The sequence below is a fragment of the Trichosurus vulpecula genome, chromosome 5, assembly GCF_011100635.1.
Source record: "Trichosurus vulpecula isolate mTriVul1 chromosome 5, mTriVul1.pri, whole genome shotgun sequence".
Lineage (NCBI taxonomy): Eukaryota > Metazoa > Chordata > Mammalia > Diprotodontia > Phalangeridae > Trichosurus > Trichosurus vulpecula.
In genome coordinates this window covers 221,719,915-221,735,654 of record NC_050577.1, presented here as the reverse complement: position 1 = coordinate 221,735,654, position 15,740 = coordinate 221,719,915, and the positions used below count along the sequence as shown (strand labels likewise).

General features: G+C 38.2%; 1 protein-coding gene across 1 annotated transcript in view; it reads right to left on the bottom strand.

Moving 5' to 3' along the window:
• EEA1 (early endosome antigen 1) overlaps positions 1-15,740 on the bottom strand; it is a 127,908-nt gene that overhangs the window by 64,904 nt on the left and 47,264 nt on the right. Inside the window, exons 6-10 of the mRNA XM_036761429.1 lie at positions 14,397-14,436; positions 13,121-13,234; positions 12,227-12,348; positions 9,589-9,744; positions 3,160-3,276 (exon numbers count right to left, since the gene is read on the bottom strand). Coding sequence (XP_036617324.1) covers positions 3,160-3,276; positions 9,589-9,744; positions 12,227-12,348; positions 13,121-13,234; positions 14,397-14,436 — 549 coding nt within the window. The remainder of the gene's footprint in view (positions 1-3,159; positions 3,277-9,588; positions 9,745-12,226; positions 12,349-13,120; positions 13,235-14,396; positions 14,437-15,740) is intronic.

Genomic DNA, 15,740 nt, shown 5'->3' with positions numbered 1-15,740 from the left:
TCACTGTGCAATTGCAGCATCCACCCATGAAGCATATTGGTGGACAAACTCTGTAAGTTGCCAGCCTAACTACCTATCACAGTTCTTCATCCACTTGTTTTTTCCTAAGTAGATAGATGGTTATGGATCTCATACGGGAGACTCGGCGATGTACCAATGTTCCAGGGTGTAGATACAGTTAGCAACAACAGACAGCATACCTGGAAGACCTGACCGTCTATAGATAATCCTTCAACTTGGACTATGAGCTACATTTCTCCATGACTAGGGAAAACACCCTGCCTGAGAATAAAAAGAGAGCCAAACAACGTTGTCTCTCTTATATGTTTCAATAAATTTTGCATAATTTTGACATAATTCTAGGAGTCACTTTCCTAGAAGAAAGTCTTTAAGGTGATATTTTGCTCTATAGTCAAAAGGTTTTTGGGTTTTTTAAAATCATCTACATGAGACCTTTCCTGATGCCCTCAACTATTACTGAGTATCCCTCCCATATTACCTTAAATTTATATATTTTTATTTTCTGTATTTATTCATATACATATATTTTTGTATATATATTTATATATACACATGTGTATATGTGTGTTTGTACATGTATTGTCTCTCTTGCTTTGAGGGCAAGAACTATTTCACTTTGTCTTTGAATTTCCTGTGTCCAGCAGAGTGGCACATTGTAACTGCTTAATCAGTGTTTGCCAACGCTAATGAATCAACAATATTGAGCAAGTAGAATCTTACGTTCTCTACATTTCCAGGTAATTCAATTCAATAAACATTTATTAAGTGCCTAATATGTGCAAGGCATTTGTATTAAGCCCTGAGATACAAATAGGATAAAGAAAGATCGTTCCTGCCCTCAAAGGGGGGGGGGGGGGCGGGGGCGGGGAACAACACATAAAAAGAAGCTGGAAGTCGAGGAGGGGAGAGATAGAGACACCAGAGCAGGGGCATTTTGGGGTTGAAACCAAGTAGAGCTGCAAATGGAAGGTGGAGAGCTGTAAAATCCAAATCCTGCCTTCATTAAAGGAAAGCTTTGGGAGGAATTTGGTGCTCCACTGCAGCCCTCCAAACAGAGGGGAGGGAAGGCCACCAGAGATAGCAGCACAGTGATAAGATCACAAGGGATCAGCTTATCTTTGGGTGCCATCTTGTTCTTTAGAGTTGAAACCAAGGAGATCTGCAGACAGAAACTGCCCAATGGTAAAGAAGTCATCTACTGTGTGGAATACTGCCAGCAAAAGCCTTCCTGATTTGTAATACCCTTGTCCAGGGGATTTTCAATGAAAATACTGAGTTTGACACACACACACACAAAATCACCTCAACGTACATGTGTGCGTGTGGGCTGGGAATTTTTGCTGTTTTTTTCAGCTCCTTTTTTCCACATCTCTGGTATACTCTCCTTCAGATAACCTAGAAGTTTGATCCCTCAGTGCCCTCCCAACTGTATTGTCTCTAACACCAAACATCTTGACTCATACTTGGTCAAGCTGCTTTTCCCCCATCTGTGCTCTTCAGTGTCACTTCTTACCCGCAATGGACCCTTCTATCCAGGTGAACACAGCTGTCTGCATACTTGTAAAGGCAATCAGTGATCTTCCCCACCCATCTAAGTGGGCTTTGGGGGCGGGGCTCTCAGGGTCCTGGGGGGAGTGGCTAGGACTGCAGTCAATGGAAGCTTGTGGTGGGAGGAGCTTGCTGAACAGTTGGAGCAGAGCTAAGAGGCAGTGGGTGAGAGCAGTTGAGAGCTGAAGGAGAGAGGAAGCAGTCAGCTAGCTGGAACACAGCTTGGAGATTGCAGTGGAAGCAGCAGCGCCGGTGGCAGGCGCTACAAAAAGCAGGAATGACCCTCGTGGAGACCAGAGAGTGCTGAGCAGGGGCTTGAGGCCACTGGGTGGTCTTCTTGCTGGAGGGCCCTGGCATTGGGGTGAGGTGGGGTGGGGGGGGGGGGCGGCGGGGGAAGCACCAGTATGGCTTGGCTTGCTGCCATGTTTTTCTGTGGCCTCCTGGTCACTATTGTGAGATGGGCATACTGGTCTTGGAAACTTCTTGCCAGGATGTCGAATTGGGGTCACTGGTCCGTGGGTCTGCTACTTCTGAGTTTTAATAAATACTTTAACTCCTCTGCCTTCTACTTAGAGAATTCCTTATATCCTGCGGTTCTGGACCATTCAGGCATATTCATGGTTATCTTTGAAGTCATGAATTCTGTCTTACTGATATAATACTGCCTCCTCCATGGATGCGAAGCCCTTGAGGACAGGTACCACTGTTGTCTTTCAGTGTGTCTCAGCTCTTGACTCAAGGCTTTGCCCACAGTAAGCACTTAATAAATGCTTGTTGAGACTAACTGACATTGAATCCTGTGATGTGAAGAGTCTACTATCAAAAAGTTTATCATTATCATGACAAAAGTTTATCATTTGCATAATAATATACAAAAGTGTGGAATATTTAAAACGTATTTTAGATTTTTTAAATTGTCATGCAAATCATGTAAGGATTAGTATAAAATAATTATTTTTAAGTTAACAAGTGAATTATAGTGTCCTTTCTATAGCTATTATATTACTTTATACATTTGCTCATAATGTCAAGGTGTAATATTTTTTACATTTTCAGGGAAGGGGGTGGGAAGAGGAAGGCCAAAAAGTAACACACAGTAAGTTAAGAAGGAGACACTCAGGCAAGAACCTCTAGCTTACCCACTATTGTTAACAAATAAATACATTAGAGCACTAGCAACATATTCAAACTGGCCAAGGCAAGTTTTTCCATAATCAATTTGATCTACTGTATTTTTTTACCCTGCTGGTTTGATTTTCCAGCTTGATTTTTCCCAGATTTATACCAATGCAGCAGATAATACAAGAGTCACTGAACTACCATTTTATCAAATGCCAGTTTGAAACCTGAGGTTCTACAAGAACTCCCCACAGTCCTGAAAACTGCTAACAACAACAACAACAACAACAAAGAGTTCAATCTTAAACATTATTCCACGTTCTTTTATACTAAAAATACTTTGCTAGGAAATAAAAACTGTTAAAAATTCTCACAACCATCACATATATCAAATATCTAAGTCAACTCAAAAGTTTAAAACCATAAGCTACATAAAATCATTTACTGCCAAACAAAACAAAGAAGTCTCACCTGATTTTTTTGAGTTAATTCGTTAACTGAACTTTGTAGTTTCTGCAGCTCCTGTACATACACGGCAACTTCCTGGGGGCCTTTAGAAAGTTCACTTCTTAACTGGCTTATTGTGACCTAGGCAGAAAAAAAAAAAAAGGTCAACAAAATGAGATGGGGAATAAATTACACCCAAAGGTTAGGATTGTAGAGTTTGTTTCAATGTAATAAAACTTCCTACACATCTGTACTGCAAAAATTATCTAAAAACAGCAACTGCGGGGCAGCTAGGTGGTGCAGTGAGTAGAGCACCGGCCTTGGAGTTGGGAGAACCTGAGTTCAAATCTGGCCTCAGATGCCTGATACACTTACTAGCCATGTGACCTTGGGCAAGTCACTTAACCCCAATTGCCCTGCCTTCCCCCCTGCAAAAAAAAACAAACAAAAAACAAAAAAACAAAAACAAACAAAATCATTTGGGGTAACGAGGTGGTGCAGTGAGTAGAACACCAGCCCTGGAGTCAGGAGGACCTGAGTTCAAATCTGGCCTCACACTTGACACATATACTAGCTGTGTGACCTTGGGCAAGTCACTCAACCCCAAATGCCCTACCAAAAACCAAAAAAAAAAAAAAAAAAAAAAAAAACCAGCAACTGCTTTAACTGTTTGATATGTCATCAAATGTAGTATCAATTCAACTCAACTCACTTGCTTTCAACTTTTACTCTGAATCTCTCTGATATTAAAGGACTAGAGGTCGTATATACACGTACTTTTTGCCCAATTCATAAAACAAAAACTATCCAGATACTTAAATTTAAATATATGTTTAAAGATGTGTAATACAGTATAATAAACTTCTTTGCCAGAGTACTAACTGTGAAGGCTAAGAGAGGGTTCCAAAGGTTAAGCCAGAAGAGTGAAAGATATTAACCATGTGTTGCAATTTCCACTAACTTCAGCCTTCAAAATACTTGCACGATGATATAGATAGACTGTAAATTGTGATACTATCAATAAAAAGGTCATTATTTTTTCCCAATTAAAGAATTTTTCCCTATGAAAGAAGACTACAAGAAAACAAAAGCACAGGCCCAACCTCTAATCCTTGAGGTGTTCCATAGAGGATATTAAACTATTAATGACTACTCTTTGGGTCTGGTTATTCATCCTATTCTGAATGCACCTAAAACTATATTATTTAGGGTACAAAATTAGAGCTATCCTAAAGACAAAAGGCCTCAGGAAGCAGTGGATTTCCCCTCACTAGAGGTCTTCGGCAAAGGCTGAATGAATACAAGACCCCTTCTAGCTGTGAATAGAGTTGTGAACTGATCCAACCATTCTGGAGAGCAATTTGGAACTATACCCAAAGGGCTATAAAACTGTGCATACTCTTTGACCCAGCAATACCACTTCTAGGTCTGTATCCCAAAGAGATCATAAAAATGGGAAAAGGACCCACATGTACAAAAATATTTATAGCAGCTATCTTTTTGTGGTGGCAAAGAATTGGAAACTGAGGGGATGTCCATCAATTAGAGAAGGGTGAACAAGTTGTGATGTATGAATGTAATGGAATGCTACTGTGCTATAAGAAATGATGAGCAAGTGGACTTCAGAAAAACCTGGAAAGATTTATACGAACTGATGCTGAGTGAAAGGAGCAGAGCCAGAACAACATGTACACAGTAAGAACCACATTGTGCAATGTCTGACTTTGATAGACTTAGCTCTTCTCAGCAATGCAAGGATCTAAGACAACTCTAAAAGACTCACAATGGAAAGTGCTCTCCACATACAGACAAAGAACTCTGGAGTCTGAATGCATATGGAAGCATACTATTTGCTCTCCTTTCCTTTTGTTGTTTTGTTTTGCTCTTCTTTCTCATGGTTCCTCCAATTAATTCTAATTCTTCTTTACACCATGACTAATCTGAAAATATGTTTAATATGAAGGCATAAATAGAGCCTATATCAAATTGCATGCCATCTTGAGGAAGGGGGAGGAGAAAGAGGGGGAGAAAATTTGCAACTCAAAATCTTATGGAAGTGAATGTTGAAAACTAAAAATAAAATTATTAATTAAAAAAAAAAAGAAGAAATGGGACAGCATCCAAAAGTCAGCTATGATGGGGAAGGGCCTTAAAATCACACCTTGGCAGGGTGGAGCCAAGATGGAGGCTGGAAAGCAGGGACTTGCTTAAGCTCTCCCCCAAATCCCTCCAAACACCTGTAAAAAATGGCTCTGAACAAATTATAGAACTGCAGAACCCACTAAATAGCAGAGGGAAACAGGTCTCTGGCCCAGAAGAGCCTGGATGGTCATTGGGAAGGGTCTATCGCATGGTGCTGGGAGCACAGCACAGTCTAGCGCGGGCCACGCCAGGACAGACCAGACCTGGAGTCAGCCAGCCAGAAAAGGCCTTAGGGCCATGAGTCATTGAGCTGTGGCAGTTACCAGACTTCTCAACCCACAAACGCCAAAGAGCAGGTTAGTGGGAAACTGCAGGATCAAGTTTAGAGCAGTCCGGCCCCAACCTTGGGGGTGGTGGAGGTGGTGCAGCGGTGGCAGCAAAAGGAAGCTCCTGAGGCTGCTTCCTGAGTCCCTGGCTCACATGATGGGAGGAATCTAGCATCGGATCACAGCGGGAGTGCAAAGAGCACTTTGTGGGCACAGAGGCAGTTTCTCTTGCTGTGCCCTCTTTGGATCTGGATTGTGGTTCTTGGGGGAGGAGGAGCACTGCTGTGGCAGAGCCTGCAGTGATGGTGGAGTAGAAGTAGCTCTGAAAACAACAACGCTTGGACCCTAAAGCTTGGGACAAAGTACTCTCTACTCTACAAGCAGTCATACCCTGACAAAAAGCTCAAGGGTCAAGTAATTGGCTGGGAACATGAACAGGCAGCAAAAACAAACTCAGACTCAAACTCAAACTCTAGATTCCTTTTCTGGCGACAAAGAAGATCAAAACATACAATCAGCAGAAGTCAACAAAGTCAAAGAGCCTACATCAAAATCATGCCTTAGGAGGATCAATTAAAGGAACTAGGAGTGTGAAGATTGGGGAAGAGAAGACTTAGTGATGGAAACAAGAAAGTTGGTTTCAAGCACTGGAATAGCTGTTCTATTTAGGAAGCATTAGACTCGTTCTGCTTGGCCCCAGTCAGCAGAACCAGAAGTGGCATGGAAGTTACAGAGGCAGATTTGGGTTTGCTACAAGGACTACAGGCTCAGGAAACCCCACAACTTATCTGCTGGGTTAAAGATGGATCACAATTTGCATCAGGAGAGGGAGTTTTCATACTGATAAAAATCATCTAAGTCTTACTGACGTTAGGAAAAACTTCTGCAAAATTAGAGCTATCCTAAAGACAAAAGGCCTCAGGAAACAGTGGATTTCCTCTCACTAGAGCTCTTCAGCAAAGGCTGAATGAATACTTGACAAATATGCTGTAAAGAGGGGTCTTGCTCATCTTGGAGCAGACAGCCTCTGAGGAAACTTCCAATGGTGAGATTCCACAACTCTGTAAACATCAAAAATGCACACTTAACCTGCTCAAAAATGTTTCTTAAACTTCTCTTTTGGCACTATTTTAAGTGATTAAAATCTTCAAAAGTGATAAATAATCCTTTGAGGGTAGATCTGATTCTTGGAAATAGCAGGCCAAGCCCATTGAAGAAGGTAAGTGGAGAGAATTCAGCAATACCATGTAGGGCCAAAATTAAGGCATGCCTACAGAGTAACAGCTAGGAGCAGCTAAGTGGCACAGGGAGGGAGCACCCTCTTCATGAGTTCAAATCTGGCCTCAGACACTTACTACTAGCTATGTGATCCTGGGCAAATCACTTAACTCTGTCTGCTTCAGTTTCCTCAACTGTCAAATGAGCTGGAGAAGGAAATGGCAAATGACTCCAGGATTTTTGCCAAGAAAACCCCAAATAGGGTCACAAAAAGTTAGATATAACTAACAGACTAAGTAAGAAATTTACCGATTCTAGGGGCATCTAGGTGGCGAATTACATAGTGCACTGGGCCTGGAGTCAGGAAGATTTATCTTCCTGAGTTCAAATCTTGCCTCAGATACTTACTAGCTGTGTGACCTTGGGTAAGTCACTTAACCTCATTTGCTTCAGTTTCCTCATCTGTCAACTGAGCTGGAGAAGGAAATGGCAAACCATTCCAGTGACTTTGCCAAGAAAACTTCAAATGGGGTCAGAAGAGTTGAATGCAACTGAAAAATGACTGAACAACAACATAAAGTAACAACAATGGTTTTCATCTGTGGCTCAAAAATTGATTCTGAAGCAGTTCTGAAGGTGAACTTCTGAAATCAGTGGAGCAATTACAAAATCACTAAAATATGTACCCGCAGTCCTACAGTGATGACTTTGAAACAGAATACTCATGTAGGAAAAAAAAATTTCTGAAATGTTTTTAAAAATGCATCTTATTATAAGCACCTTGTGTAGGCATTATAATAAAATGGATGCATACTTTAGTAACTGATGTAAACATAATGAAAATTATGGTTAAAAAATAGAGTACATAAAAAAGTTCAAAATGTCCACTATCTATGCATTTTTGAGAATGATGCATGTTTCTATGCTGACCCTTCATTTTACCCATCTCTTCTAAGCAAATGAATATCTTCATAACCTTTTCCTCAAACTATCATATAGTCCTAAGATAGTTACCAATGTTGGTAGCTTAGTTTCAAATTCTTGTAGCCAATGACATCTCCACTACTCAGTAAAAAATTTCATATTCTACTAACACATTAATATATTGATAATAACCAGATATTAGATACGATTCTCCCACTTCACCTTTTTTGTCCATATTGCAGTTAAATGACACACTCAGCAATCCACACTAGTGATCTCATCAAACAACAGTGTAAATTACCATATTTGTAAGTGCTATATTGATATACAAAATGTATATAGGATTTATTGAATCTGCATTTCCAATTCAATATTTATAGGCGCCTTGCAACTAAATGTAATAAACCAAGTAAATAAAGCTAATGGTTTATCTTACTAATAGATAAAGAGGAAAGAAAAGAGCAAAATTTATAGGGAGAAAAAATGTTCCCCTAAATTTTTTGTTATCTACTCATAATTTGAAAAAGTGAACTTAGAAATAAACTGATAGTCTAACACCTTGCAAGTAAGGAAACTAAGCCCAGGGAGGTTAAATCATCTGCCACACAGAAAAAGCATGGCAGAGCAAGGACTAAATAATATAAAAAGAAGAGAAGTATGCAGTGGGGGCACACTTCTAAACCAAAATAAACTTTTCTCCAGTGTAAACACCAAGTGTCATTTGCTTTGACAAGTTCCTAGTTACAATACAGTAAAGGAAAAAGAGAACTAACTTTCCACTTGCCACTAGCATTTAAAAACACAGAATGACTAAATTACCAAGATGAGTTGACTAACTGAATTAATTCCCCTACAAAGGGATAAAAACATTACATTCCCTTATTCCTTCCTCAGACTGTCAAACCCACAAAACACTGTACTTGTCTTCTTTAGCCACAGCATTGAGTGCAAACATTTATTACAAAAAGAAAACCACAATAATGAAAGGTAACACTGCCAACAGTATAAATAATAATCTACTGTTTAATACCGTATTAAGCTACCACCATCAGTAAGTGATCATTTATAGAAATTGCTAACTAAACTATTTGCTTGATTAACAAAGCAAATAGTTACATGTCGAAGATTATGAAATTACTGTGAAAGAAAATTACAATGCTTTGGGAAGATGTAACTTTAAATAAAGAGTATTACTATTATTGGAGAGTTTTCAGAAAATACATTACCTCAAATTTAAGTATCTCCATTAGAAAGCAAAAAAACAAAACACAACATGATGGATGAAAGGTGGAAGCCAGCACTGACAAAAACACCCATTAAACCTATCATTCATTGAAATATTCAGTCAAATATTGCCAAACCATGATATGCCTTATGTAAGAGTACTTCCAAAAAGTGTTTTTATAAACTAAAAGGAAAAAAATCTGTATAATTACTATCTTGTAAAATCCAAAATATTTGTAATTCCTTGTCTCTCATTCTCACTTCACTGATTTTTTTAATAGATGGGCTCCCACGCTTAATTTGGTACATGGTATTTTGAACTTAAAATATACTGATAGCACCCATAACTCTGGCACATTTTATTTGGGGGGAGCCACCAATAAAGAACTAGAATTTTCTCATTCTAGCAGTATTTTCCTCAAGCATTAAATGTAAAATTATATTTAAAATATAGATTACATGTGGCATATAAGCTTAACTTTTTCGAATTTGCTCCTAATACTAGTGGTTCTACGGAAAAGAAAAATAGAAGTTTCCAGAAGCCACACATGCATAAATATAACATATGTATACAGAGTGTGTGAACTCATCATGATTAGGTATCTCAGAACTTCATTACCTCTGAGTTAGCACAATCAGCTTGTAGCTTTCTACACTCCTCTTTGAGTTTCTCCGACTCTTTCTCACGCTCCAAAGTCATGTTGTCCATTAAGGTCTGAACCTGAACCAGCTCCTTCTTCAATACGGCAACATCTTCTATACCAGGTCTTTGAAGCTATGACCAAAGAAGCAAAACTAATCAAAAATTATAATGACTACAATGAAACATGTATTTTAAATCGTTTCACTAAAAAGTAATCAATATATGAACAATTCTTATGGAAGTAATTTTTAAATTACTGCTATTTAAAAATTCATGTACCATAATGGAACCAGTGAAAATTTCCAATAGAATTAGGAATGAACTGTGTAGTGATTATCTTTTTGACTAATGCTATGCAGGAGTCCTGTGACAAGATAAAATGGAAGTATACTTCATGTTTATAAAAGTAAAATAAAACTTCAAAGGGATATTCTGAAGACAGAGGCAGCTAAGTAACACAGTGGATAGAGCGCTGAGCCTGACGTCAGGAAGATTTGAGTTCAAATCCAGCCTCCGACACTTAAAAGCTGTGTGACCCTGCGCAAGTCACTTCACCTCTGCTTAGTTTCCTCATCTGCACTTACCTCCCCAGATTGTTGTGAAGATAAAAATGACAAAATATTTGTAAAGTACTTCATAAACCTTAAAGCGCTATCCAAAAGCTGGTAATTGTTCTTTCTCATTTATTTCATATGTAGGAACTTATCTGAATATATTGTGGTTCTCAATATTCATCTGTGATTCAATACTCAGAATTGACTTTCCAAGCAATTCAGAAACTCATCAGGTACATAAAGTATAATCAACTGAGTTAAGACTGCTGATGAGCCTTCAACAGAAGGCTATTTGGTAAGTAATAAATATTTTCAACATGATGCACACTCCGCAGCATAAGTTATATGAAGTAGACTAGGAAATTATTATTGGTGATAACTTTATAAAGTTAAAAGAACAAAAACAGATTTTCATAAACCGAGGATGGTTTAATAATGTACAAATATGCTACATTTGATGTGACATTTAAAAATGAATAGTGTCACATAGTGTTCCATTTGGTGCGTTAGCTCCAATTATTCTGTCACTTTAAAAAGTGGACAAACAGAAATATTCTCCAGGCTCAATGCCATGACAACAAACAACCATAGCAACAAAATGCCAAGGTGTAGAACAGATCCTGGGACTGGACTTATGATTTCAATGATATAGGAACCTTTCAGATGAGCAAATTCTCTCTTCTTACCGATGCAGGTCAGCACCTTTTCTGTAACTTGAATCTTAGAGAGTTATACAATCTCTCAACTACCACTGAGATATATTAAGTGACTTGCCTGGTCACATAGTCAGTACGTGTGAGAGGCGAACCCAAGTTTTCCTGGCTCTGAAACCATCTCCATCCACTAAACCATGCTGCCTCTCCTCAAATCAAACAGTTACACAAATTAGGTAATGTTCTCTCTTTTTTTCTTTCTTTCTTTTTTTTTTTGAGGGGGGGGGCAGGGAAGATTTGATGGAGAGACCCCAGGGTAGGATCCAGACCTGTGATTTCATGTGTAGAGACCGCTCTATGTATAAACCACCTCCACCGATGATATGTAACAACTTGTTTATAACTTTTAGTTTTAGAGACTAGCCAGCAGCATTGTTTTATCTGTCCAGGATCACAGAGTTAATGTGTGTGAGGCAGAACTTGAACCCTGATTCCAAGGCCTACCCTTTCTCATTCCTTACTTCATATTGCCTGTCAATTTTCAAATTACAATCTTAAAAAGCGTAAATAAATCCTATTACAAATTAGATTTCTAACATGTATGCTTTATATAGACAGCATACATACTTTATAATGATACTGGAAGAACAATTTTCAAATTTAAAATGATGGAAAATTCTCATTAAGATATAAATAGGTTTCCAACATACGACACCTTGAGATATATATGACTTAATCCTCTACCTCTCAGGCAGGGATAGTCAATCAAGCACAACACACATTTCTTGACTACTGAGTGCCCAAATCTATGCTGGAAATTACAAGGGATGTAAAAGGAATGTAAGACATTACCCTTTCCCTAAAAGATATTAAAGCCTTGGGGAAATAATATTTATATATGGGAAAAATTAGAAAAGTAATAATAAAATGCTAAATTACGTGGTTGAGACTGTAAATACTACAAACATTTGTGGAAATGAATCTAATTATGAGAGTTCAGGAAAGAGTCCTATGTGGATGGAATGAAGCTGAATAGATAGGACATGAGTTGGCCCTTGAAGGATGGGTGATTCTCAGGTAAAATGTAAGTGGGGAAGATATCTTAAGCAGCAGACCAGCATCTGCAAAGAGACAAAAGATAGGATCAGGATACAATATGTGGGAGAAGCAAGTGCCTGCTGGAGAGGAGAGGTAGAGATGATAAATTTGGGTTCTGATTTGTCAGCAGACACATAGGTATGTGGAAATACTGGATTAAAGCTGGAGCTGTAGATTAAAGTCATCTTCATACAACTAAGCCAACAGTGACATATACGTTGTTGTCTGGATAAAAAGAACCTCCCTGAAGTGTTTTGTTTTTTTAAAGTAAGAAAAAAGGAAAAACTTCTACCACATGATCTAAATTACCAATTCAGTCTTTAGATCTTGAATTACAGTCGTCTCTTTCTTTAGCTCTTCTGTCAAGCTTGTCACCTTCTGTTCAGCAGCTTCTCGAAGCCCTTTTTCTTCATCATATTTTGACTTTATATCTAGTTACAAATATAGTTACACAAAAGCTATTTCTATGATTTTTAATTCTTTGATTCAAATTCATTCTTTCATCATACAACCATATTGATAAATAACTATAAAAAGCTTTTTCTCAAGATAATGAATTTTAAAATAACCTAACCTGGCACTATCTATTTCAATTCTAAGTCAAACTAAGTTATTACGTAACAGCACTCAATCAAAGAACATTAGCACTTAAATCTTTTTCAAATTATCTAAAATAAAAAGGAAAATATAGGTTAAAGTCCAAATTTACCTAAAATTTCAAAAAGAAAGGAATGAGCAATTTCCATTTTAAAATGTTACACTTTTTTTTGTGCTCCCAGTAGGGAATAAATCAGCAACTGATCTGTAACTTCAAATTTCAGAGATTTACCTAGGGACACTGAGACATAGAGTAATTTTCCCCAGATCATAAAGTATGTCTCAGAAGTAGGACTTAAGCCTAGATCTTTCTGACTCCAAGGCTGGCTCTCTATCCACCATTCATGTCACTTAATTGATTTTTTTCAATTACATTTTATATAGTTGCCAATCATACTTAGGCAGAACAAATATCTTTAGGCAGGTAAAATAAAATTCTTTTGTCAAATGAACCAACAAAAGCAGCCACTCCAAACAGAAATACTGGTTCATGTCCACTTGTTACATTCTAGAGAAACTGCTAAGTGAGGCTAAATCAAACTGTAGACAAAGAAAATAGAGTAACGTAAAGACATATTTTCTGAATATCCAATTCTGACAACTTACCTGCAACTTCTGTAGCAAGCTGGGCTGCTTTCTGCTCAAATAAGTCTTTCATTTGTTTAATATTAAAGTTTTCAGTTTGGGCTTCATCTAATTGTTGTTCCAGTGACTGGAGTTCTAGAAAAAGTGTAATATTTTCTCAAAATCGATTCCAATCATAAGAGCACATGATGTCATTCTTACTGGTAGTGATAACATGACCTCTGCTACACTTGATTTTCCTGACACCATCCTATTACCTAGGAGTCAAACTATTTCCAAACTCCAGCGTCCTTCAAAAATCAGTTCAGATTCCCGCTATTACCTCATCAAGTCTTTCCCGATCTCCTCAATTTACTAGTGCCTGCCATGTTCCAAAAACCCTACTTTGAAGACCTTTGGGGTTTACTTATCAGTATACATGACATCTCCCTCCTCAATGAGGCCACAATGGAATCTAAGTTCCTTGAGGACAAAGGTTGTTTCATTTTTGTCCATCCACGGTGCCTGGCACAGAAGAGGAACTTCATAAAAATTAAGTATTTTGAATCATTCAACATAAAAGCCACGGTATCTACCAGTTTTCAAAATAAAAGAAAAATATAGATAAAAGTCCAAAGTATTGGTAAGTATTTCTGCTTAAATTTATTTTGGTTCCACATTTGGAAACTTTTGCCCTGTATTCCTAACTCACACTATTCCTCCTTCCTATCAGTACTCTCTCTACCCTCAAAATGTTCTGTATTTACTTATCCATTTACAGGTTCTCCCTCTGTAGAAGATAAGCTCCTTGAGGGGACTATTTTTCAACTTTTCCTTCATATCTCAGTGCCTAGAACTGAATTCTGTACATTTGTTTCAAATCATTAGCTATAATTTTTTAATGAAAAAAATACGTAATATAAGATTAAAGCCTAGGCCAATCATCTACTCCTAATGTTCATGGAGAAGAGTTGATGGCTAAATTAAGTGTAAAAGCTAACTCTCCTAAACATAAATTTAGCCATTAATTTCAATTTCCCCAGACCTAAAGCTTTACAGAATATATTTGCAAGCAACATCTTGGTTAATTTAGATAGATTAACAAGGTCAAATCAATGAGTTAATAAGCATTTGTTAAGCACCAACTATGTATTTATTAGGTACTCTGCAAGGGAAATGGTCTCCACCCTCTGGGAGCTTACATTCTACCTTCAACATGTACATATATATTTGAACCCAGTGAGAGTCAATAGTCTTAATTCACTATAATAGAATGAAATTTTTATTTAAGCAAACTATCACATTTAAACAAATTTACCTGCTGAAGAATCTGCTGCCAATCCATCAGGTTTGAATTCCTTAATGAAAATAAGACAAACATTAGTAGAAGGCATAAGCAACACTGTCTAAAAAACTGTCACATAATGTCTGACTTTGTATTGTAAAGGCCAGATGCTACTGAGGTAATAAGGTTCTGCTGAAAAGTAAGGAGTGTGGGAACCTCCCTCAGTCTTTCAGTGCACTGACATCATTTAGCAGAATGCTAGTCACCTGGGTACAAGTCCTTGCTCTTAGGCCTGGGGCAGTCACTTAAACACTTTGAATTCATTTTCTTCATCAATAAAAATGTGGACAATAACATATTATCTACCTTGCAGAAATATTATGAGGAAAACATTCTGAAAATCTCAAAGTGTGGTGTAAATATGAAGTATTAAGGGGTATTCAATCTCCTCTGATGGCTCTTGATCTATGTCATACTCACTAACTGTGAGGATTCCCCAAGGGTCAATTTTTCCTATCAGTCCCCTCATCGGCTTCTAAGGGTACAATTAATAACCTTACACAAATGATTCTCAGATGTACCTATCCAGCCCAAGTCTCTCTGTCACCAACTATCTTATCTATTAGGCAGCTCCAATTAGATGTGTGTTGTACATGCATTTCAAACTCAACAAGTTCAAACCAAACCCTTCTCTCTTCCAAATTTCCCTAACTCACTAATATCGTTTTAGTCATCTGGTATCATCCTCAGCCTCTCATTCACCCTACAAGTCCAATTAGTTGATAAATCTCATAACTTCTCTCTCTACAACTACTCTCATATCTGTCTCCTTCTCTCCACTCACGCAGCACAAGCCTAGCTCAGTTTTTTCACCTGTGCTTTCTAACAGCCTTCTAACTGGACTCTCAGCATCAAGTCTCTTCTCACGCCAATACATCCTCCGCCTGACTGTCCCTGAAGCACAGGTCTACCCGTGTCAGCATAAACTCAAATGGCTCCCCAGTACCCATAGGATGCTGTTGGGCATTTAAAAGCTCTTCACAACTTGGTCCCTTCCTCTTTTTCTAGTCTTCATACATGTTATTTCCCTCCACACACACCGGTTCAACCATACCCCCCTACTTGCTGTTCCTCACACATGATCATTCATCTCCTTTTGCATGTAGGCTGTCCCCCAGACCTGGAAAAAGTTCTCCCTACAAACACTCATCTTTCAGGATCTCTGGCTTCCTTTAAGACTCAGCTCAAGGACCACCCCTTGCAAGAAGCCTGTCCCAGAATCTCCAGCTGCTAAAGCCTCCCGTCTAGGTTTACCCTGAAGTTATTTTGTGTGTATCTTGTATGCACCAATTTACTTAGATACTGTCTTCTCCACTG